The sequence below is a fragment of the Triturus cristatus genome, chromosome 6, assembly GCF_964204655.1.
Source record: "Triturus cristatus chromosome 6, aTriCri1.1, whole genome shotgun sequence".
NCBI classification, from domain to species: domain Eukaryota; kingdom Metazoa; phylum Chordata; class Amphibia; order Caudata; family Salamandridae; genus Triturus; species Triturus cristatus.
The window spans coordinates 146,688,910-146,715,445 of record NC_140589.1 but is presented as its reverse complement, the minus strand read 5'-3'; the positions used below and the strand labels follow the sequence as shown (position 1 = coordinate 146,715,445).

The window sequence follows — 26,536 nt, the reverse complement described above, 5'->3', positions numbered from 1 at the left end:
TGCACTGTCCCCTCCTATGTGTGACGAATGGGAAAGGGTGGGATCTATGCTTGTGAATGACGGACAGCTGCTCTCATGCAGGGAGGGAGACTCCAACGCCCCAAACCTTGATACTGACAGCTTCACTGGCCTATAGAAACTAGTGCCATAGACTACAATGGCAATGATTCATTATGAAGGGCTTTAGAACAGTAAGCCCTGCGTTGTACGTCCCAGTTCGGAAAGTTGATTTACTGCCTGGCTTCTGTCTCCTGATTCAGAGCAAGGAGGGGCAGGCAGCCTGGTATACACAGCCCAGACTTAAATACATCGATATGTTTAGAGATACAATCGTAGGAAATAATTTCAGGGGGCACAGACCCGGACTCCTAATGGAGAATCCACCCCTGAAGATTGGAGAACCCTGCTCTAAAGAATCAGCCCTTCTACTTCAAGGAACCTGATAAGCCATTTCTTTATATTCATTAGCTAGTCAGCCCTGTTGTGAAAAAAAGAAAGACATCCACTCCCTGGTTTGCTGTGCAGCGACTCACTCAGAGCCTAGACCTGGTGCCACTGCATCTGCAGCACTGCTGATGGCTATGCCCCGTCATTAGCTAAGGCCTCCTCATGGGAGCCTTGTCACCTTTATATTAAGGGGCAAGTGGAGGATTGTACTACATTCCAATTGTCTGTCCAGTCACCACATTTCCTCCCAAAAGTTATGATTGTGACCAAAACTACTCTGGTGCCATATACAGTAACTGACAGTTTATACCACAGACGCGACTCGTGCCTTTGGGATAGGAACAGTTTAAAGAGTAATATGTAACAATAAGCTGAAATAAATGTGTTCCCAATGTTAGCCTCTCACTACAGACTGCTTTCCTCGATTTCGTCAATGTCGTACAATATGACTAAGCAGCAATTGAAAATATAGCACGTACTTACAAAGCAACAAAGAAATTCATTCTGCTGTGCTCACTTATGCTAAATCCAGCTCTTTTGAAATAGACAAAGGTCATCGCCAATAGATACTGTCAAAAGAGGGGACAATTTCAGACGTTACTCTCACTGAGCACCACCAAGTTATACACACAACTAAATAAAATCACAATGTTCATTTCATTAATGGTAGGATGGTAAAGGTCACTAAAAAAGCTGTCATCTATTCTACAATCAAATGCCTCATTGCTAAATCTACATTAATAGGTCTCACGGATAGACTAGCACTAGTTAATATAGAATTATTTCGCATCTTTTCTAGTTTAACAACACTGCACGAACTTTAAATGAGTAAAATTGCATTTTTATTTACACTACATGTTTACATTTACAGTTTGTGACAAAAACCAGTTGCTTCATTTACTGTTAAGTGCATTTTTAAGGTACACTGGATGTTTCAGAGCTTGAGTCACGTTCTTTGGAGACTCCACAAACATATAATACCTACCGTGGTAACTTCAATCAAGCATTGTTTAATGCTTCCATTATGTTATATTATTTAATCTTTATCAAGCATCTAATGCAGTGCAAAGGCACTTTTTTGTGTTGCATTGTTCATGCTATGTAGGTAGAGAACGTTAAGCTGCTGTCAGCGGACGGCTCAATGGCAGAAGTGATGCAGCACTGCCTCTGCTGCTTTACAACTTCATCAATAAAACTTGGAGCTCATCACATGTGAAGATAAGCCCCAGGGACACTGAAACGTAAACAATAAGGAGTCATTGCATTGGGCTCAAGTACAATAAGAAACATGCATTTGCAATGCAATAGGTCTCGCAATTGCGAGATTTTGAGCTATTGGCATTGTAAATGACAATGCCTTTTATTTGTATTTAAAGAACCTGGATGAAAAAAAGGCATTGTCATTTACAATACCAATAGGTCAAAGTTTCTAAAATGCGACACCTATTGCACTGCAAATGCTCGTTGATTACACTTCACTAGAGGGCACACCCCTTTCTTTAGACGAGCTGTGTCTAAAGAAAGGTCAGCTGCCGCTATTAAAGCGAAAGTGCACTATGGGGTGCGTTTAGTAAAAAAAAAACTTGTTTGTCTAGTTGACAAACAAATGCTTTTTTTGTAAAAGCACCCAGTGACAGTGCGCATGGCGCGCTGAATGTTGCAGGAAAGCATGTAGTGCCTGCATTAACCCCTTCGGTGCTCATGACGGAACGGTTCCGTCATGAGCCACGGTTGAGCTGTGCTCATGACGGAACCGTTCCGTCATGACCACGCCCGCGCAAGATTCCGTCAGCACAGCGGCGGAATCTGCGCAGCATGGAAGGGGTTAAGAAACCATTAAAGAAAATAGTGCTTACAGACTAAATAAAGCGAACCGTGTAACAACGGAGGCAAAAAGAGCGGGTACAGATAACCATTTACTAACTCTGCAGTAGGCACCTTAACAGATATGAGTGGCGCTCATGTTCCACCGAAAAACTCAGAGGAGCATCTTTCAAACTACCCTAAATGCATGCAAATGTGTATCCTACATTTTGGAAATGCATTCTGCCCTAATAACATGTTTGGAGGCTTTTTAGGTCTCGGCTAGCGAAGGCTGCGCTTGCTCGCGAGATTTAATGTTTTAAGAAGTGGGGCTTTAACCCGCCCATCTTCTTCCCTCTTCTCCATTGACTGGCCTCTTAAATGCTGGTCAGCCATTGGAGAAGAGCTTTGTCTCTCCAAAGAAGCCCCGTCATTTTCGGATTCGGGGGTGTGTTTTTTACTTTCTTTCTCTCCTCTGAAATGTAAACATTTCAGCCAATGGCAAGAGGAGAGAAAGAAAAACACGCCCCCGAATCCGAAAACGCCGCTGCGTTTCTCCGAGGCATTTCTGCTTGACCTCGGAGAAAGGCGATGGTGTTCATGGCGTCCTCTCCCCCTGCTCTCGGCTCCCGTGTTCGGCTGCTGCTCTGGTCTCCTCCTACTGTCCTCTCAGACTGGCACCTCCGACACATTCCGACACACACTAGGTTAACGCTCTAGTTCTTCTTCAGAGCCAAAGTGATTAGAACTTTGTGGAGCGCTATCTCCATCCCAGCCAGTATCGATCGGTTGCACTGTCTCCCGCCTCGCCCACGCGCAGCATAGCTGCTGGCACGCGCTATCAGGATACCGCGGCTTACGTCCGCGAGCGTCGCATCCACGGGCCGTTTGTTGTTGCCGGGCTGGCGCCGCTGCTTCCGTTCTCCTCACGTAGGTTGTGGCACACTTGAGTTTTTTTCCCTCTCTATCCCGCTCCCTCAGATGGTGACGGTGCGCTCCATGGAGTCTGCCGGCGGCCAGGAAGGGGCCGCGGTCAGACGGCAGAGAGGTCTGCCGTGAAACCTTAGAGGGGAGGGGGCGTGAGGCCACCTGGGGAGGATACGGGGGCAAGGCTAGGGGATAGTAATGACAGCTACAATTACTTGTTAGTGTCTGCATAGCTATGCTCAACAGTATAATATCCGATCCTCAGTGTTTACTTACTCATAAAATAAATAATGCCCTTCTGTGAGCTTTCAACTCCCAAACAGCTTCAATGAGGTTTGTTCTCCAGAGCACCCGCCTGGCGTCATGCGACAAGTTTGACAGCTGGAATATTTGTGGAAAGACACGGCCTTGGAGACCACCCAGTGATACAAAAAAGTGATGCATGCCATGCTTGAATGAGTCTCGGCCACTGATGTTGAAGACTGAGATAGAAGTGTGACGGGGTGCTTAGGCATGGGAGCCGTATTTGTTGTGCCACAGGCCCAGGGCAAGCAGGAGTGGATTAAATGCAGTCAAACCTCCCAACCACTGCTAGTGTGTTAATTCTCTGTCTGACGAGCAAACAGATGCACCTGCCCAGGGGCATGTCGGTCAGCGAAAATAATGCATCCAAACTACACGTTTTCAGTGATCACGGCTCTTTTGAATACAGAAGAGAGAGGTAGCATCCTCGTAAATGCGCTCCAGGCTCTCTAGAATAAGGGGCCTTTTAAAAGGTCCATGTATCTATGAGCTCATAAGCATGGCGAGGGGGATAGTGGCTGCAGTGTGACAACCAATTTCCCCCAGCCTGCCTTTTTTTCCAGTGGAATCGTAAACAATTAGTTATTGTCCATAACCTTTAAGGAAGGCTATGAGATGTTGGGAGACATGTTTCATATGCTTTCGCTTTAATTTTAAATGTATGGGGGCAGTGTTTGGCCCCTGTGGTATAAAAGTTTATAACATAATTCCTGACCATTTTGATATAATCTGTGCTCCAGTTCTTCCAGCCTTGCCCCCTGGTAGGTGTATAAAAATGACCTAAGCCATGTTTGCGTTCTTGTACCTGTAGTCATATCTATGCATTGTGTAAGGCTCATCTTAGCTTTCACAAACGAAGAAAATAACAGGATAGGTGAACTCATGGTGTCCTATACCTTAATGCCTCAGCCAAAGTGATGTCTGTGAGAGCTGAAGCCCTATTATTAAACTTCAGTGTGACTTTAGTCTGTGTTCCTAGGCTTTTTGAACACACTGACAACGAAAGAGTATCATTATTCACCCATACAACTGAGTCTTTGGAGGAGAGCACACCTTCAGATTTCTCTCCAAGCTCTTCCGAGATCAAGATTAATGTATAAATCCATGTCTGTCTCCATCCAACCCCCCCACCTCCGGTCTGTACAGCACAGCTTTTACAAGTTTTACATTTATATCTATAAAACTTCCTGGTTGTGGTGGTGTTCTCCTGCTTGATTTGTTCTGTAATGAGACCTCTTCCTTCCGCCAGGAGTAAATCTGAATAGTTTCCTATTCTGAAGCAAGAAAATAAGTTTCTACTTATAGTGAGGAAAAACATGTCCCTGCAGAATTTTAAGTAGATGACACCTACTTATTTGATCAAACGAAAATAGGTCCTCACAGTGATCAATAAGCCTGGTGCATTTGCATTGCTTTACCAACAGTTGGTTCATAGAAAAGACTATGGTGATGGGAAGAGGAAGTGGCATACTCTAGTTGAATAACCTGCGCTTTAAATAGTGTAGGATTACTGTTGCGTTGGAATCCAGATCATCAACTCTTCTGGTCGGTAAATAGACATAATATCGAAAAAAAAATATCGAGTGGACAGAATATCGAGTTTTAAATATAGAATGGACAAAATATCGAATTGCCAAAATATAGTGGGGAAGAATATTGAAAAACAGGTAAGAAATATCGATTGCAATAATATAGAAGTAAGTAATATCGACAGTCATAATATAGTTGTTAAAAATATCGAATTTTTTTATAGTTTTTTTAAGTGTTAGTATATGTGTTAAAAGTATGTATTAATATTGTAATGTATGTTAGAATATTTTTAAAGTAATGAATTTTATGTTATTTTATTTTTGTGTAATTTAATTCCGTAGCGGGTTGTGGGTTTATAGGGGAGTAGGGTGTGAAGTAATTTAATTATAGTACATTAAATAATAATTTATAAGAATTATTAATTATTTTTACTTTAATTTTGCGTTTTACTTCTGTAGCGGGTTGTGGGTTTATAGGGGAATAGGGTGGGAAGTAATTTAATTGTTATTAGTTAATTATTAATTGGTATTGAAAATTAATTGGTTGTTGATTAATTATTAATTGGTAAATAATTTGTATTAATTGGTAATTAATTTGTATTAATTGTTTAATTGATAATTATGTTAATTGTATTTATTTAATATTTGTAGCGGGTAGTGTGTTTATAGGGGAATATAGTGGGAAGCAATATAATTGTAAAAAATTAATTATTTAAATAATTTGGGTATATCGTTAATCAATATATTATTAATTAATGATTAATTGGTATTATTAGCATTTATTAATGGTTGTTAATTAATTATTAATAGGTAATTAATTAAACAAAAATATATTGGTATTTATAAATAATCAATTATTAAATCTTGTGTGATTGGTAATTAATTGCAACACTTGTTTTGGTATTAATAATTAATAACTTTTTAACAAAATATTAATTTATTATTTTCCCTACTTTTGCACTTACTTGAGTGGGAATAGTAATTTTTACCCCTACGCTATCCAATGCTTTCCCTATTATTGCACTCTCTGGAGTGGGAATAGTAATTTTTACCCTACCGCTATCCAACGCTTTCCCCTACTGTTACACTCACTGGAGTGGGAATAGTAAATTTTACCCCTACGCTATCCAACGCTTTCCCTACTGTTACACTCACTGGAGTGGGAATAGTACATTTTAGTCTCCCGCTATCCAACACTTTCCCTACTGTTGCACTCTCTGGAGTCGGAATAGTAATTTTTACCCCTACGCTATCCAATACTTTCCCTATTATTGCACTCTCTGGAGTGGGAATAGTAATTTTTTCCCTCCCGCTATCCAACGCTTTCCGTACTGTTGCATTCTCTGGAGTGGGAATAGTAATTTTTACCCTCCCGCTATCCAACGCTTTCCCTACTGTTGCATTCTCTGGAGTGGGAATAGTAATTTTTACCCTACCGCTATCCAACGCTTTCCCTAGTGTTGCACTCACTGGAGTGGGAATAGTAAATTTGACACTCCCGCTATCCAACGCTTTCCCTACTGTTGCACTCTCTGGAGTGGGAATAGTAATTTTTATCCCTACGCTATCCAATGCTTTCCCTACTGTTGCACTCTCTGGAGTGGGAATAGTAATTTTTACCCCTACGCTATCCAACGCTTTCCCTACTGTTGCACTCACTGGAGTGGGAATAGTAAATTTTACTCTCCCGCTATCCAACACTTTCCCTACTGTTGCACTCTCTGGAGTGGGAATAGTAATTTTTACCCCTACGCTATCCAATACTTTCCCTATTATTGCACTCTCTGGAGTGGGAATAGTAATTTTTTCCCTCCCGCTATCCAACGCTTTCCGTACTGTTGCATACTCTGGAGTGGGAATAGTAATTTTTACCCTCCCGCTATCCAACGCTTTCCCTACTGTTGCATTCTCTGGAGTGGGAATAGTAATTTTTACCCTACCGCTATCCAATGATTTCCCTATTATTGCACTCTCTGGAGTGGGAATAGTAACTTTTACTCTCCCGCTATCCAACGCTTTCCCTACTGTTGCATTCTCTGGAGTGGGAATAGTAATTTTTACCCTCCCGCTATCCAACGCTTTCCCTACTACTGCACTTACTGGAGTGGTAATAGTAAATTTTACCCGCCCGCTATCCTACGCAGAAAATATTGAATTTTTTTAATAAATATTACGTTAATATATATGTATTAATTTTTTTTTTACTTACATTAATTATTTATTAATTTTAATATTATTTAAGTATATTTAAGTATGTGTCAGTTAATTATATGTATTATTTCATTAATTTTACATTACTTTCAAAACATTAAAAAAATTCGATATTTTGACTAACTATATTATTTACAACGATATTTTGGATTCTATATTTTTGTACTTTCCTGTTTGGAGATAGGGAGTCGATATTTTGGTATTCTATATTTTGGCATCGATATTTTTGTAAGTCTATATTTTTGTAGTCGATATTATGTCAGTGATCCCTTCTGGTCACCTCAATTTGAAGCCAGGAAATATCTAGTCGCATCCATTATGAAGGTTCTTATCAAGTTTAACAAAAAAGTGAAGAATTACTACTGATCCTCATAGCACCTTTATGGCGATTAGAAATCTGCTTGGACCTGCATCATATTGATTGACATGGCATCAAGAATGGGGCCTCTATAAGGTCCTACTAGTTTAATTGATCTGTGTGGGACCAGTCTTGTATCCAGCAAAAGTAATGGCCCTGTAGACACATTATTATAATGTATTTTTTTTTTTTTTACTGTGTCCAGAAGTGAAGCCTATTAAGGAAAGTTCACTGTCAAATAGTCAGTATTTCATGTATGACTACGGCAATGCATTGTGTCAGTCTTTAACCTTATCAGATACATTGTATCAGCCATCGACCTAATCGAACCATCCAAAAGTGAGTTCAAAAATGGTTGGTTACTTCATATTTGAGAAACCTAGGACAATTTGGTTTGTTCGCTGTCCACAGAGACCCTGGGGAAGTCTGTGTGGGCACTCATCTATACAGATTTGTGTGTTTGTACGGATGTGTGTGTATGTGTTCATGCCTATTCATGTCTGTGTGCGTGTGTGTGCCTATTCACTCGCGGGTGCGTGTTTGTGTGTGCCTCTTCATTCGTATGAGTTTCCAGAGTGTGGGCATTGTGTTTGTGTGGGCACTCATCTATGCATATTAGTGTGTTCGTAAGGATGTGTGTATATGCGTGCTTTGTGGCGAATGGCTATACCGGTTGTGTTTGTGTATTTAGAGCAGACAATTGTCACGCCATCATAAACACCTTTTAATAACTCTGTGTGTGTGTAGGTGGCTCTGTGGGTGGCTCTATTTGTGTGTGGGTTGCTCTATGTGAGTGGCTCTCTGTGGGTGGCTCTGTGTGTGTGGGTGGCTCTATTTGTGTGTGTGGCTCTGTGTGTGGGTGCAAATGCAATAGGTCTCGCATTTGAGAGTGATTAAGCTATTGACATTGCAAATAACAATGCCGTTTCTTTAAATGTTTTAAAAACAAAAACAAACAAAAATAATGTCATGAGCAAAGCCAATAGCTCTAACTTTAACAATGCCGAGACCGTTGCATTGTAAATGCTTGTTTGTTTTTACTTTTCGAATGCTTATGTAGGAAGATCTGCCAAGGGTAGGAGGAGTGATTCACACACTCACCAACTACAGAATGAGCACGTACTGATCGTTACCCAGTGGGATCTCAGACAAAACGACTTTGGAATGAAAATGAGGGGTCTGGAGAGTTTATGCAACTCTACGTTATACAGAGGAACAAGCATTGACAAAGCCAATCAGTTTTGCATTGGCTGCAGGCCTTTTGGCTTTGCCGATGTTTATTTTGTTTCGTCATTGCTTTGGCAATATTTTATTGTTGGGGGAGCTGCTGGCTCCCTCCAATATATATATTATAAAACGTCTACAAGTAAAAATATTTTTTAGCCTCAAAAAGCACACTTTGCGAAAGAAGCCTCTGGCTTTCTGAAACTACTTTGTGTGAGGACTAATAGGTGAAAAAAGGTTAGCTGAAAACCCCTATAAATATATTTATTACATATATACATTTTTAGTAAAATCAGGTCTTAGCTAATGCCAGACCTAATAAAAAGCTACAATGGATTTCTAAAGTGCAACCTTGTCTGTAGGCCTAGCTGCCGGTATCCATGTTATTTGCATCAATCGGCTGCTTTGTGTACAAGAAAATCCATCTGCTTTCATAAGAAGTCCTCCAATACAAAGGTCAAACATTACAGGAAGAGAAGAAACATCACAAACCTCTTGCCAATATGTATGCTTCCTAGACTGAAGACAACAGAACGTCTTACATCAATGAAGTAAAGGTCTCAAACCACCAATAAAGCAGAAAACCATGTTCAATGAAAGCGCCATTCTGCGCATTCAATTTACCATACACCATGAGAGCTCATATAGACATGCCTGATGGCAAATGCCCTTCCATCATTCATGCCAAGACACCATGAGACAAGCTCTTCAATACTGTAAATAAACATAAAATGAAATTCCGACGTTCTGCAGGCTAGTGAAAACACACTTGCCCAGAAAGCATGTGTGGGAGTAACCTCTTCTAGCAATGTGTGGGAGTAATACTTTCAAACAACGATCTCTATTTCAACATGCAAAGGTGTGAAGTGACGCTTAGGATAATGTATGTGTGAGAAAACACGCCTCCCCGTTTGAAAGTATGCAACCAACTAAGTCGCTCACGTGACTGGTAACTCTTAACCGTCATTCACTGCACTTTTACAGCTTACTGCCCACAAGGGAACACCTGGTCCGGTAATACCTCGCCGTCTTCCTCACATCTGTGACTGGAGAAAACAGGCTCTACAACACATAGAATCTTTATGAAATCTTCACGCCTGTGGCTCAATGAGGTCTGGTGTCTAGCTGTCTAGCGCCTGAGCCACCAAAGTGACTGGTCATTCCTGACAGTCGGGAAGACAATGAACTACCATAGTTATAGCCTCATTTTTCAAGGGCATTGTCAGGTCCCTACCAATGGTGCCACGTTAGGCAGGGAAGGACTTCTGGGCAGTGCTTTCGAGCTAGACACTGAACTCTAAACAGACTAGCTCCAATACTGAATATCAACTAACACATTCATGGACTTGCGATATGTCAAAATACAGCACATCCCTAAGCAGACAGAAACCATTATGTCATTGGTTCTTGGATCAGATTTCCTTCCTGGAGTAAATACATCATATGCCTGCTCCAGGCCTCCAAACACTTCGCTTCGGACACTGAGGCGAAGGTTTGAGGGCAGGACTCATTGTACCTGGGGTAGAAGGAAGGTGGGCGCTGTAAGTAATGTTAGAAAATAGAAATGGGGCTGTGCCTATGGGCCCAAAAGGCTTTCGCATGTCTACCAGCGACTGAAGCACACAGACAGATTGGGGAGGGGCAGTGAGGGGGGGGGGGTGCTTGCACAGACGGAACACCAACTGTGCACTGAGTCCGAAATGAAAATCCTCCTGAAAGATTGTGAAGAACCAGTGCATGCCTATGAGCAACAATTGTTGCTTTCTGCGACATTATATATATATATATTACTACTGGGAGGCTGCAGTGTGGGAGTAGTTGGGTTTTGCGCTTAGTCGCAATGACGCCAAATCATTTTGGTCCATCGTAGCAAATGGAGTTAGTGGGCAATTCCACGCTCCTGCCCCCAATATTGCCTCCTCAATCTGGGAAAGCCACTTTGGTGATCTATATGGCACGCCTGATTATGATGGTTTGTCTGCTAGTACTGAACCTCCGCCACCTCTTGTATGTTGTGCTCCATTCGAACTTTTCACCCTGGTTGAGGTAGAAACAGCCATAGGAAAAATGCTCCCTAATAAGGCTCATGGCCAAAGATATGGGCCCCCTATTTGGTCGTCCTATTTAACCGTATCTTGCAGGGGGATGATGTGCCCCCCACCTGGCTAGGAGCGGAAATTGTGCCCATTCTAAAAAAAGGGCTGCCCACTAACTCCCTCTAATTATAGGCCCATTAGCCTAATTGATACTTCGCAAAAAACTAATGGGGAGGGTTCTCCTGGACAGGGTCCTGGGGTGGATTGAGGAGAATGGGATTTTGTCTACATTCCAGGCAGGCTTTAGGGCTGGTACCTCCACTCTTGATCAGATCTTTCGCCTGCAGGTCTTGCACTGGAAAACAGCTATGGTGGAGGGTGGCAGCCTCTACCTTGTGTTTGTGGACCTGCGGGCAGCTTTTGATCTAGTCCCACGAGCTAAATTGTGGCAGGTCTTAGCAGACTTGGGTCTTCCGCCCTATTTACTTGCCGTTCTATCTAGGCTCCATGAAAATAATTTCGCCCAGGTAAGGTGTGGCAAGCATGGTGGTCTTACTGACCGATTTCCTGTCCAAAAAGGTGTCCGCCAAGGGTGTGTGTTGGCTCCCACACTATTCAGCCTTTATATTAATGGTCTTGTGGACCATCTGAATTGTATGGTAAACAATGATGCCCCTAAATTGGTTACAGGTCGAGTGCCCGCTCTGATGTTTGCAGGCGACACTTTGTTGCTGTCTAGAACATCATCAGGCATTCAAAATACACTGGATGGTTTTGTTAAGTTCTGCGAGCTGCGGGGATTGGAAATCAATCTGGGGAAAACAAAATTTATGATTTTCAACCCCCCGAAACGGGTGCGCCCAAATCCAGTTCTATTTGGCACTCCTCTTGAAAGGGTTAAAACCTTTGTTTATTTGGGCGTTACTTTAACTGAGAACTTTAACTGGAATGCGCAGATTGCTAAGTCGACACTCAAGCTCTCTCAGCTGGTGGGGGATCTAAACAAAGTTTTTAAAAAAATCAACTTACAAACCTGTGTCCACTGCTTTGGAGATTTACTGTCGGCAGGCCAGAGTGGCTGCAATTTATGGGGCTGAACTTTGGGGACATAAGCAGACAGGGACCCCCATGAAGGTTGAGCAGTCCTTTTTAAGAACTCCTGTAGGGCTCCCTTCTAGCACGCCTCTGATCCCCCTTAGATTTGACCTTGGTTTAGTCCCAATAGAGGAGATCATAAGTGCCAGACCAATCTTGCATTGGAAGAGGTTGTGGTCAGTCCCTGAACTGGCCTCATATAGAGTAGAATTTGCTGAGATTTGGCCTGCCCTTAGACATAAAAAGATCCCTTGGCTCCAGCATATTAATGCAGTTAGTATTTGTCTAGGATTGCCGGAACTGTGGGTAACCCCGGAAACCTACTGTTCTGGGCTATCAAAGAAAGAACTCCTCTCCCTGATATGTATACAGAATTCTCAATCACTTTTGAGTTTTACAGCGGTGGGTAGGTTGACTTCAGAGTTCCTCATAGGTAAACCAGACCGAAAACTTGAGGAATTTATGGACCGAATTGAACCTCCGCCTGCCCGAAAACTATACATTCAGTTACGACATGGTACCCTACCGGTTAGGTCCTTCTCATCTAAGTGGCAGACGCAAAACCAGGAAATCTGCCCTGCATGTAATTATAAAACGGAGACTGTTGCACATGTGTTGTTCTTCTGTCCTGCCTACCATGTAATCAGAAAACGTTGGTTGATTCCCATATGCAGGAACTTGGGATTTCGTTATTTTATGCAGGCTTGTAGGTCTTTAACTTATGACACCCACCCCCCTATTGTCTTTGCAGTATCTCGCTATCTATACAGCATGTGGCGTAGGAGACAAATTTTTTTAAACTAATTTTTGTACTTATTCCTCCTTCACTGATAACTTGTAGTTTAATTCCTCTTTTAATCTTTTATGCTTATTTATTGTCTTATTGTATTTGCTGATGTACCTATGTGTACTTTTATGGTCTTATGACCGAAATAAAGTTATCACTGACTGACTGATTATATATATATATATATATATATATATATATATATATATATTTATTTTCCACGAACAGAGATGCCTGTTAAGAAGGAAGTCTCGCAAGAAGGTGAGTTTTCTGCCACATTTATTCAGGAGGAAAGCAGCGTGAAGGAGATGCAGCATACAGCAAAGTGAAGTCCTGCCTGACGCGTTTCGTGCATCTCGCACTTCTTCAAAGGCACCGGACTGTGAAAGAAAAGGCAAGATGATTTTAGGCACCGCTTTTCAATGATTGCAGTCCCGCCCAGGTGGGCGCGGCCACCCCTGTGGCCTGATGGTATTTGTGGTGCCGATCTATCTCGTCTGAGTTATCTTGACATTTCTTCGTAATTGAAATAATGACCCCAGTGGGTTGTGTTGCGGCATTCACTGCCGCGCTGTTTGACTTGTTCCCCCAAAGAACCGGCATCTTCTTCCAGAGGCAAAGGCGTCGATTGGCGTCTCTGCTGGAGGGCTGAAACAGCCCCGGGACTTCACTTCGCGGCTCAGGCAAGCCGCAAACATTCCACGAACAGAGATGCCTGTTAAGAAGGAAGTCTCGCAAGAAGGTGAGTTTTCTGCCACATTTATTCAGGAGGAAAGCAGCGTGAAGGAGATGCAGCATACAGCAAAGTGAAGTCATATATATATATATATATATATATATATATATATATATATATATATTTTTTTTTTTTTATTCTCACCACTAGATGGTACCGTATAAACAAGTAATAATTTGCTGACTGTGTCCACACAAAGGTGCCGATTCCGATCCTGGAGAAACCGGGTACGAACCGTCGGTCGGAGCGTTTTCTCCGTCCGACTCGTACCCGGGAAAAAAACATTACAAACATGGAAGTACGATTCGCACGGAAACACCATTTCCGTACGAGTCGTACAAAACACCGACCGACGAAAATATACATACAAATGTGATCCGGGGAAAGCGCCGACGTGACGTCGGGATGCATTCAGGCAGCGTTTCACGAACCAGGAAGTACGAACCGCACCGACGTCACCCCGCACGGATAAAATTCTCCGCCTGCCAAAAACTGCCGGGAAATCAGGACGACGCGCGCAAGGAGCACCTGTACGTGACGGACAGCCATGGGCCCGAACCTACGTGTCATCCCAGCCCTCATAGCAGTCCACCTGCTCTACAGGAACCGACGCAGACGCCGCAGAAGGTCAGAACAACATCCAGGGGCAAAGGGGGGGGGCAGGGGCAGGACACAAAACCCCCACCCAAGTCACAAATCATACATGCCCTGGACATACCTGACCTTCAGGGCCTGGTCACTTCGAGGGGGTGGGGGCGTGTCCAGCAACGGAAGTGGATGTACACGCGAACCGGCAACACAACAAGTCCGGTACGTACCGTACCCACGCCTTAAGAGCGTGGGTACGAGTCGTACCACGCCCACCCCTACGTCACCCCAATAATGGCGGTATGGCCCGTACCCATGTTCCAAAGGCCTGGGTACGGGCCGCACCCCCACCCGTGTATGTACGGCGCGTACCAACACCCCAACAGTGCATGTACGGACCGTACCCCCACCCGTGTTTGCATGGAGCGTACCCAGACCCGCGTATGATCGGAGCGTACCCCCACCCGTGTATGTAGGGACCGTACCCACACCCGCGTACGTATGGAGCGTACCCCCACCCCAACAGTGTATGTACGGACCGTACCCCCACCCGTGTATGCATGGAGCGTACCCAGACCCGCGTATGTTCGGAGCGTACCCCCACCCGTGTATGTATGGACCGTACCCACACCCACGTACATATGGAGCGTACCCCCACCCCAACAGTGTATGTACGGACCGTACCCCCACCCGTGTATGCATGGAGCGTACCCACACCCGCGTACGTATGGAGCGTACCCCCACCCCAACAGTGTATGTACGGACCGTACCCACACCCGCGTACGTATGGAGCGTACCCCCACCCCAACAGTGTATGTACGGACTGTACCCCCACCCGTGTATGCATGGAGCGTACCCAGACCCGTGTATGTTCGGAGCGTACCCCCACCCGTGTATGTACGGACCGTACCCACACCCGCGTACGTATGGAGCGTACCGCCACCCCAACAGTGTATGTATGGAGCGTACCCCCACCCCAACAGTGTATGTACGGACCGTACCCCCACCCGTGTATGTATGGAGCGTACATGGCCAGACACAGGAGGGGTGGGTGCAGAGTCCTCCCAGCAGTGCCCAGACATAGGAGGGGTGTGTGCAGAGTCCTCCCAGCAGTGCCCAGACGCAGGAGGGGTGTGTGCAGAGTTCCCCCAGCAGTGCCCAGACGCAGGAGGGGTGTGTGCAGAGTCCTCCCAGCAGTGCCCAGACACAGGAGGGGTGTGTGCAGAGTCCTCCCAGCAGTGCCCAGACGCAGGAGGGGTGTGTGCAGAGTCCCCCCCAGCAGTGCCCAGACGCAGGAGGGGTGTGTGCAGAGTCCTCCCAGCAGTGCCCAGACACAGGAGGGGTGTGTGCAGAGTCCTCCCAGCAGTGCCCAGACACAGGAGGGGTGTGTGCCTATCATTCCCAGCAGTGCCCAGACGCAGGAGGGGTGTGTGCAGAGTCCCCCCAGCAGTGCCCAGACACAGGAGGGGTGTGTGCAGAGTCCTCCCAGCAGTGCCCAGACGCAGGAGGGGTGTGTGCAGAGTCCTCCCAGCAGTGCCCAGACGCAGGAGGGGTGTGTGCAGAGTCCTCCCAGCAGTGCCCAGACACAGGAGGGGTGTGTGCAGAGTCCTCCCAGCAGTGCCCAGACGCAGGAAGGGTGTGTGCAGAGTCCCCCCAGCAGTGCCCAGACACAGGAGGGGTGTGTGCAGAGTCCTCCCAGCAATCCCCAGACGCAGGAGGGGTATGTGCAGAGTCCCCCCAGCAGTGCCCAGACACAGGAGGGGTGTGTGCCTATCATTCCCAGCAGTGCCCAGACGCAGGAGAGGTGTGTGCAGAGTCCCCCCAGCAGTGCCCAGACACAGGAGGGGTGTGTGCAGAGTCCCCCCAGCAGTGCCCAGACGCCGGAGGGGTGTGTGCAGAGTCCTCCCAGCAGTGCCCAGACATTGGAGGGGTGTGTGCCTATCAATCCCAGCAGTGCCCAGACGCAGGAGGGGTGGGTGCAGAGTCCCCCCAGCAGTGCCCAGACACAGGAGGGGTGTGTGCAGAGTCCTCCAAGCAGTGCCCAGACACAGGAGGGGTGTGTGCCTATCATTCCCAGCAGTGCCCAGACACAGGAGGGATGTGTGCAGAGTCCTCCCAGCAGTGCCCAGACACAGGAGGGGTGTGTGCCTATCATTCCCAGCAGTGCCCAGACACAGGAGGGGTGTGTGCCTATCATTCCCAGCAGTGCCCAGACGCAGAAGGGGTATGTGCAGAGTCCTCCCAGCAGTGCCCAGACACAGGAGGGGTGTGTGCAGAGTCCTCCCAGCGGTGCCCAGACGCAGGAGGGGTGTGTGCAGAGTCCTCCCAGCAGTGCCCAGACACAGGAGGGGTGTGTGCCTATCATTCCCAGCAGTGCCCATACGCAGGAGGGGTGTGTGCAGAGTCCCCCCCAGCAGTGCCCAGACACAGTAGGGTGTGTGCAGAGTCCTCCCAGCAGTGCCCAGACACAGGAAGGGTGTGTGCAGAGTCCTCCCAGCAGTGCCCAGACACAGGAGGGGTGTGTGCAGAGTCCTCCCAGCAGTGCCCAGACGCAGGAGGGGTGTGTGCAGAGTCCTCCCAGCAGTGCCCAGACGCAGGAGGGGTGTGTGCAGAGTCCTCCCAGCAGTGCCCAGACGCAGGAGGGGTGTGTGCAGAGTCCTCCCAGCAGTGCCCAGACACAGGAGGGGTGTGTGCCTATCATTCCCAGCAGTGCCCAGACGCAGAAGGGGTGTGTACTGAGTCCCCCCAGCAGTGCCCAGACACAGGAGGGGTGTGTGCAGAGTCCTCCCAGCAGTGCCCAGACGCAGGAGGGGTGTGCGCAGAGTCCTCCCAGCAGTGCCCAGACACAGGAGGGGTGTGTGCAGAGTCCTCCCAGCAGTGCCCAGACGCAGGAGGGGTGTGTGCAGAGTCCCCCCAGCAGTGCCCAGACATAGGAGGGGTGTGTGCCTATCATTCCCAGCAGTGCCCAGACACAGGAGGGGTGTGTGCAGAGTCCTCCCAGCAGTGCCCAGACACAGGAGGGGTGTGTGCAGAGGGCCCAGCAGTGCCCATGGAAAGAAAAAGGGCGGAGTACCCACAGATCCAATTGCCACAATTGTCAGTCAGGTGCACAAAGACCCTGCAGTACATGTAACACATGTGTGCGAGGCTGGGAGTACACATATGCATACTGCCTAAAAGGGAACATGTCCACATGAAGTCATGTCAACAGACTACATACACAAGTACAGTGATCACCAAGGATGCCACGAATGATGCAGGTGGAGACATCGCTCTGCATGCATGGCCAAAGTTGAAGGGGTCCGTCACACACCCAGCTAATGTAGACACAGCTCAGCGCAACATATTGGAAACACCCTGCAGGGAAGATGTCAGGGTACACAGAGGAAGGAACACACCTTGGGACAATTTCACCATGCAGTAACTGCCTACATGAACAAAGAAACTTAGCTAACACCTTGTGATGGCACACAGATATCAGGGTCCCCCCTATGACCAGCACACTACTACATTTCCCACACACCCAACACATGATCACCACCCAAAATCATGGAGCAGCCCCACCAACAGCATTACCACAAAAGCAGTAGTGTTCTAAGTAAAACAAAAAAAGGCTTTATTCAGCATTAGCAAAAAATGTTTGTGTGGATAACGTTCAATATTTACAAAGCCCATAGGGTAGTCCATTAGTCACAGCTGGATGGGGGACACAGTGGGACGCGTGTCCCCTAGCTTGCCTGCACAGTTCAGACCACCCTGTCTTCCACAGGGGGGGGCATCATGTTGGGGGGGGGGGGGGAAGGACCAGGCACCGTCGGGACAGGAGGGGCAAGGGCAGGCGTTGTGGGTGCAGGGACGGAGGACTCCACCACAGGGGCTGGGGCAGCGCCAAATGAGGTGGTGAGGATGGCGCTGCACACGTCAGCAAGGTCCCCCAGCGTATCCCCTGCACCCGAAGGAACCACAGGCCCCAAGGAGGGGGGGGGGGGGCGGAGGAATGGGTCGCAGCGCCACTGGGGGAGGGTGTGGACAGGGGGCGGCACTCAACTACCCTGACCGGGGATTCCTTTGCCCGCTTGCTGGGTGGTGTCACTGTTGGGCTCAGGGACAGAGCGGCCATGAAGGAATCTTTGCTGGATTCGTGGCCAGGAGAGCTGAGGGGAGTGGATTTGGAGGGAGTGGATTTGGCAGAATGCGGACTCCCACTCTGGCTGCGTGACTTACATTTGCCCCCCGACCCAGTGGGTGTGCCTACCTCACCCTGTGTGTGCGTGCCAGGAGGTGTGCGCTTGCCCTGCTCTGCTGGTGTGGTGCCTGTGTCTGGTGTTGTGCGTGCATGCGGACGTCTGGGTGTACGTGGGACAGGCATGGGAGTGGGAAGTGTGGATGGGGCAGGGCTAGGGGGTGGGACGTAGCGCTGCAGGAGACCCACTGCTGCAGTCAGTGTCGAGTCTATGGACCTCAGCAAGTTGCGTTGGTCAGACTGCGCAGCTGAAATGCCCTCCAAGTATGCCTCCATCTGGTTGAGCACTTGGCTGTGGCCATGGAGGACATTAAGCGTCGCAGTCTGACCAACCCGCAACTGCCGCAGGATGTTCACAGACTCGGCATTGGTGGCAGCAGTGGAGACAGGGGCAGGGGGTGCGGTGCCTGGCAAGAAGGAGACACGTGCTGACCGAGCACGGCGGGAAGGGACACGAGCAAGTGGGAGGCCGGTGATCGGAATGGAGGGGGCGGGTAGTGATGGAGTGCTGGTGTCAGCTGTGGGACCAGCCACCGCCCCCTCGGAGTGCTCAGCCTCGGACCCGTCTGCGTCATAGTCGGTGGTGGATTGACTGGACAGGTCCTGCGCTGCACTCCCGTCGGCCTCCGTGCCACTCTATGTGCCAGACAACTCTGCACTGCTGGCACTGGTGCTCGCTCCCTCCTCACGGTCTGTGCCAGTGTCTCCCTCGGTGTCCCCCGACGATGCTGTGAGCAAGGTGAAGAGACAGGAAATAATCAGACACCTGTATACATATGTCACATGAGTCAAATCCACATAGGTCACAGTGCATAGCCTGAAAAGCAACATGAGTAACATCTACAATACAAGGCACATATGTAGGCCCTGCAACACACAGTTGGTTGACCCACCATGCCACTGACCAACTATGGAGAGCATGACACAATAGCAAATAACATGATATGGATTTGGACAGAGGAGCCAGGCACTGGGGACAATCCAGCACAGCATCTGCAGCACACAGCGTTGGCGTAAAAAGGGATGAGCAGGAACCATGTCTATTAACTGTAGGCACATGCTGCAAAGGCAATACTTAAAAACATGCCCAACATTAATGGGTCACTGCACCTTGAGTGTATGTCCACACAAACATCACACACTGGCCAGACCTAGCAAGGAGACTTCAGGTCTAGACATGTAGGCCTTGCCCGCACCAACCACCCCCTACATGAGACAATTTATTGAGACACAGGAAGCACTTACATCTCTTACTCTGGAATAAAAACACATGGCCTGCAAGAAATCCTGATTGGACACCAAATACCCCTTGTGCGCCGGTACAAATACATCATCTACAAATGGCCATCATCAGATCATTTTACCAAGACACACAGGCACTGGCCCCCGTGAGTATGAACAAGGGACATTTGGTCAGCCTGTACAGTGGACACATGTAGCAGAGTTTACGTAGACACAAATGGTGCCAGGGTACAATGGCACAGAGCACAACCTATGCTGTAGACACAGATTGTCGACATTTTTGGATTACACACATGATACCTAGGAAAAGATGCCCCAGGGGACAGTAGTGGCCACACTACTCCATGGTCCTGAATGGTAATGACTGCAACACAAGCCACCATCCCTGCACTCTGCATATCTCACACTCATGCACATCATGTCACAGGTCACAAAATAGGACATGCATGCTGTAAAGCAATACACTTTAGAGACACACTCCTATGTCTGGACTCAGCATCAGTGACAACTGACATGGACCCCACAATTACTGAACTGGACAGGGCACAGGCAAGGTCCCAAAACCTGTTACACACCACCCCCATACATGAAGCTGCAAGCATTGGGCACATCGATAAACTGGCATAACCTTGTGCAAGTGTGACTACACACAGACCAGGGTACACATGGCAAGGAGGGGAAGGGAGGAAGGACAGCACCGCTACACTTTGGGGACCAGGAACTGCACTGCACATGTAAACCATGGCAGTGTATCCATGCAACTGTGCACTTACAAATGCTGGTGACACACAACAAACACACATGTACCTACCCCCTTCATGCTGCTGCTTTTCCCGTAAGCGCCTGTCCATGTCAGGGAAGACGACCGCCAGCACACGCTTGTGGATGTGGGTCAGACGGCGGCGCCCATGGTTCTTTTGGCTCACAGGTGAGTCCCCCAGCAGAACCCGTGCGATCCTCCGTGTCCAGCACCGGATATCCTGCCAGCGTTTCCTCAACTGGGCTAGGCGCCGCTTCCGACCATCCGTCTGTCTCACGTCACTGATGGCGTCCTTCCAGATCTGCTCCTTGGCACAGGCGCCTACCTGTGAGGATGAAAAAGTGAGATAACATCAATACACCTGCGACATGTCACAGAGACACACATTAGAACAATTTGGCCGGTTTTAACAGGGCATAGAATGCATCAAACTCATTACACCTGTGTCATAGGGACACTCTCTTCTGTGGAAGGCAAAAAGCACTAGGTGGCATTGTAGAGTACACAGGTGGGATGAGGGGTACGACACAATCAATCATCCAGGCTCACACTGTGCATCACAAGCGACACCAGGATTATGTGCAGCACCTCAAAGCAGTCACATGCCACAGGCCACTGAGTCGCCCTCAGCAGAGTACACAGACACACACAGCCAAAGGACAATCACCTGCCATTGACAACTGCAGCTACACACCTCACTCTGCACATGTGCCACTAGACTGGGGGGTGTCACAGGTGTGGGGCTGGCCCATCACCGCAGACACACAGCACTGCTCCCTGCACACATCAGATGGGCAGGGTATATCCATCCCTCATGCAGCTGGGGTGCTACACTCCACATATGCACTCACCCACATGACAGGGGACTTACACACACACACCAATGTCCAGGGGACAAACACATCATTTGGACACTCTCAGCACATGTACACTAAACAAACACACATCTGTGGGTACTGCCACCTGTCACACTGGGGGGGACCACAGATTCACATAAGGACTGTAGTAACAACATTCCCAATTATTGCAAATTTAGAAGACTAAAGTAGCACTCCCACACTATATATGGGTTAAGTACCCAACTGATACAAGTTGTCAGTTCTCGTTCAGGTCATATATGCCTGTCCTGTTGTCAAGAAGAATAGGGTCAATTCTTTCAAATGATTAAGCTGTCTCGTGATAAATCCAGGACCCTTTGGATATTAGCTGTTTTCCATCATTTCTTTATTGATGCAGGATTGTAAGTTCCAAATACACGGACCAGCCGACACGTGTTTCGTCTTACAAAAGACTTTTTCAAGGCTGGAAAAAGTAAATACAAAGACTAAATGCATCCATTTCTTGCACAAAATCTTAAAATGGGTTAAACAAATCACTATACAAAAAATCATAACTAAGTGTTCACCCAAATCGGTGATAGTCCGAAAAAGAGACGTGGGTAAGAAGAGAACCAAACTTCCCAAAATCAATTGTTTGATGTTAAAATTCAGCAGAAGATGAAGAAACTTTAGTCAAAATAAGTTAGTGCACCACTAGTAACACCCAAAGCCAATAATTCTAGTAGGTCAATATTGACAAAACTAAAATAAAGAATGATAAACGTGTGTCTTTTACATTCGGAAGTACTCAAGACATACATTAAAAAGAATGATATATCAACCCACCCATGAATTTAGTACGGTAGTTGATAATGTATCCAGTCCTGTGGTTCATAAACGCGAAATCCAAAGTAAAAACATCATACGCATGATCACACCATCTAGAGGATGGACAAAGCAATAGATAATAGCTAATCACTCTCAGTAAAAGATCATATAATATGGCCCAATTGTACATAAACACAGTAATGTCACAACATAGGTAAACATAACTGTACGCGACGAACATAGGCATTGCTGATGTTATGTGGCAATCTCTCATCCATAAATTAACACCAAAGGTAGTGACTTGCTACGTATACAAGACTTCGTATATAATCACAGAAGATTGGACTTAATTAGTAAACCAACAGTACCGGTGGAAATAGCGGTACAATTGACCCATTCTGAAGAATTTCTGAAGAATTATCTAACTGAACATACCCAGAAAACTGTATACTATTAAATATCTACGAATGAAAAGTGAGTACAAACTCAACGGTTAATTTCTCCAATGCAACGATCAATATACGCGACGTGCTAACTCCTCGATAAGAGTGCACTCGCAACCTGAAATAAACATCATAAACGAGAACAAAATCGTCCCGTATAGAGAAATATATATATATATATATATATATATATATATATATATATATATATATATATATATATATATATATAATGAGCAATAATATCCTTATGAGGGGAACACTTTAGTGCTGGTGCCGGCGTCGAGGAAAAAACCCGTCCTCGTTTGAAATTCCAAAAGCAAATGAAGAAAAACGCCGCACTCGCTCCAGTGTAGTCAGTTGGTGTTTATTGACTACATAGCTCTTCACCTACGCGTTTCAAGCTGGACACAGCTCCTGATCACGGTAGTTTTACAAGTCTTTTTTCAATTTCCTTATTTTATACCAAGATGTCACATGAGCTGATGGTGGTGCATTGTGGACTTGGTAGTCCGTCTAATGTTATAATAACATTTATTTTGTTGTATGGGTTCATTTATGTAATGGTTCATAATCAATTGTGATGGATGGTTCCTTATCAATTGAAAATTGATTAAATTAATTTAATTAAATTAATTAATTTAAATTGAATTAAATTAAATTGTTTGGCCTGAGTGGCCTAAAATGAGCAAAGGTTAGGTTTCCTAAATTACGGCATTTAGCATAGTTGCTATTGTCTGCTCGTATTATTGCTCATAGTTTTGGGGGCTGAGTGCCCTGCCCCCAAAACTATGAGCAATAATACGAGCAGACAATAGCAACTATGCTAAATGCCGTAACATTAGACGGACTACCAAGTCCACAATGCACCACCATCAGCTCATGTGACATCTTGGTATAAAATAAGGAAATTGAAAAAAGACTTGTAAAATCTACCGTGATCAGGAGCTGTGTCCAGCTTGAAACGCGTAGGTGAAGAGCTATGTAGTCAATAAACACCAACTGACTACACTGGAGCGAGTGCGGCGTTTTTCTTCATTTGCTTTTGGAATATATATATATATATATATATATATATATATATATATATATATATATATATATATATAAACATACCCAGTAAGAATATATGCGCTGTCGTATTTTCAAGTTGAAAAGTAAGTAAAAGCTCAACAGTTAGTGTCTCCAATGTGCTGCTTGATATGCGTGACGTGCTGACTCCTTGATAAGAGTGCACTCACTACCTAGGATCAAACACAATAGATAAAGGCAAAGTCATCACGTAACATTAAGTTGACGATAAAACATTATCATTAGGATTTGACACATTGGTCAATGATTCTTACTTGTCACCGCCTGGAGAAAGATCTGACCACTTTCCGCACCGTTCAACTACTCTGCGAACGCCGAAAAGCACATCCGTTAAAAAGTGAAAATGCCGGTATCACGTGATGTAACATAGAGTCACGTGTATTCACATTTCACAAAGCAAAGTACGGAAAGGAAAAAGGACTACATAAAACCATCGCCGCCATGTTGGAGTGATAAGTGCTTCCAATGTGTGATATGCTAAAAACACACTGACGTGATGAAATAGCAAAGCACAGTTTAGTGTATGTGCATACGGGTACGTGATTAATAAAAATTATATAATTATAATTGCGTTGGGGTCAATAGTACAAATGAAGTCACCACGAAAGATTACCTTATGACCTCATCCTGTTAAATGAATACAAAATAAGATAAATCGAGCCAATATGACAAGGCCACATCCCACACCGGTTGACCAAGTATTAAATGATTACTCATAATCAAATGACACAGACGCCAAAAATGAAAAGGACATATTATAGGGATCAGCTTATTTAAAAATAATGTTAGTTCTAACGCATTTGTAGCATAAGAACCAAGTACATTATATATATGAAAAAGCAAATGCCCATAAGCATTAGGAGCGCACACAACAGAAGACGAACCATCCGGTTTTCTCTTTTAGGCACCTTGCTTTATTTTTCCTGGGTTACAAATGATGAGACCTGACGCGTTTCGAGAATCACTCTCTTTTTCAAAGGTTATACTGCCAGGATGTCAAACAGGAAGTTCTGCGCGCACTTAATTTCCGCTGAGTGCGATTTCATTTTGAGCGTGCTGGGACTTGTAGTCCCGTTAAGAACAGTCATCTCCCTTAATTAGGTTCTGCATGTCCATTCCTGTATTACAGATTAAAAAGCCCTGAGTGGACCCCAGTGCGCGCAGAACTTCCTGTTTGACATCCTGGCAGTATGACCTTTGAAAAAGAGAGTGAATCTCGAAACGCTTCAGGTCTCATCATTTGTAACCCAGGAAAAATAAAGCAAGGTGCCTAAAAGAGAAAACCGGATAGTTCGTCTTCTGTTGTGTGCGCAATGAGTTTCCACGAACAGTACAATGAGGTCACATTTCCAAGTTATCAAGAGTTATCACCAGAGGTGACCATATAAGCAATTGCCAAAAATTGACACAGTTTACACATACAGTCAAATATGAGTGTATCTCTTGAACAGTTTGACAACAAATCACAATATATATGTAACGTCAGGTGTGAGAACACTTCTAATCTGACAAACATCATCAATGGAGAGGACCTATCAGACAGTAGATAATAGATAACATGACTTGAGTATGGAAACACAAAGCAACCAATCATTTAACAATTGGAACAGATGTCACCAAGTAAAAGGAGAATCCTCTCCCTTGTCTTCCTTTAATCTTTTAAAAATACATGAAGTTCTCTATCTGTATTTAAACCCAAGTCAACCGATCGTAACTTTATCAACCATTTGGCTTCCAGTTTCCTCAAGGCCAAGGTTTTATCCCCACCCCTGGGGTCATTTTTAAGTGCTGCAATCCCATGGAATCTAATTCCTAGAACTTCAGAATCCTTGTGTATGGTGTTAAAATGTGCTGCTAGTGGATAATCCCTGTTATTGTTGCGGATAGCTCTGATATGCTCCTGAATCCGCTCCTTAAGTGGCCTGATGGTGCTCCCTACATAAATCAGTTTGCATTGGCAAATAATGCAAAACACTGAACTTAGTGTTACAGTTCATGAACTGATAAAGTGTATGTGTCTGCCCATTGTTATAACTGAAGCTCTTAAGTTTGTTTTCCGCAAATTGGCACACACTGCACATAGTGCATTTGTAGAAACCCTTGGGTTGTTCCGGTAGCCAAGTATTTTTCAATTCCACCTTATTAGCCTTAATAATGGAAGGACTAAGCCAGTTGCGTAAAGTTCTACCCCTTTTGTAGGTGATTCTAGGTTTGTCAGCAATGTATGGCACTATATCTGACTCTAACTTAAGTATGTGCCAATGTTTGGACATTAGTTTGAAAATCAAATTACTATGTGAGTTGTAGTCTGTTATGAGTGTCAATTGTTTGGAGCGTGTCTCATCTTTCTTGTTCTTAACTTTATGTTGAACTTTAAGCAGTTTCTTGCGTTCAGTGTGATTAATTCTGATATGGGCTTTTTCAAGAAGATCATGGTCATAACCCCTACTTTTAAAGCGATCTTTAAGATTCTCAACCTCTCTCTGTAATATGTCCTCCTTGCTGCAGTTGCGTTTGATACGGGTCATCTCACCAAAAGGTATTGCACAGATTTGAAATTGAGGATGTGCACTATTTGCATGAAGCACAGAATTACATGCAGTATTTTTTCGAAACAGTCTACTTTCTAGTTTGCCATCCTCAATGTAGAGTGTAACATCTAAAAAGTTAATCTGCTTGGTGTCAATCTCGTGTATGAAACTTAGGTTATATTCATTGATGTTAAGGTGATTAATAAAGCGTTCCAATGTTATTGCATTACCACCCCATATCATGATAACATCATCAATGAATCCTCCCCAATAGACAATGCAGTCAGGAAATTCATGGGGACATTGTTTCCAAATGTGATGTTCTTCATAGAAGCCCATGTAAATATTTGCAAATGACGGCGAAAATTTTGCGCCCATTGCCACCCCAGAGTGTTGTTTATACCAGTGGTTGTTATGCATGAAGTAGTTGTTATCTAATGCAAGACGAGTAAGTTCAAGAAGCATCGCAGCGTGTTCATACAAAGTAGCATCTCGTTTAGATAAAAAATAGGTAAGAGCTTCCATACCTTTAGTA

At 45.5% G+C, this 26,536-nt stretch overlaps 1 protein-coding gene across 1 annotated transcript in view; it reads right to left on the bottom strand.

Moving 5' to 3' along the window:
* SPDYA (speedy/RINGO cell cycle regulator family member A) overlaps window positions 1–26,536 on the bottom strand; it is a 702,161-nt gene that overhangs the window by 279,102 nt on the left and 396,523 nt on the right. The window contains exon 4 of the mRNA XM_085610373.1: window positions 931–1,016. Within this exon, the coding sequence (XP_085466499.1) occupies window positions 931–1,016 (86 nt within the window). The remainder of the gene's footprint in view (window positions 1–930; window positions 1,017–26,536) is intronic.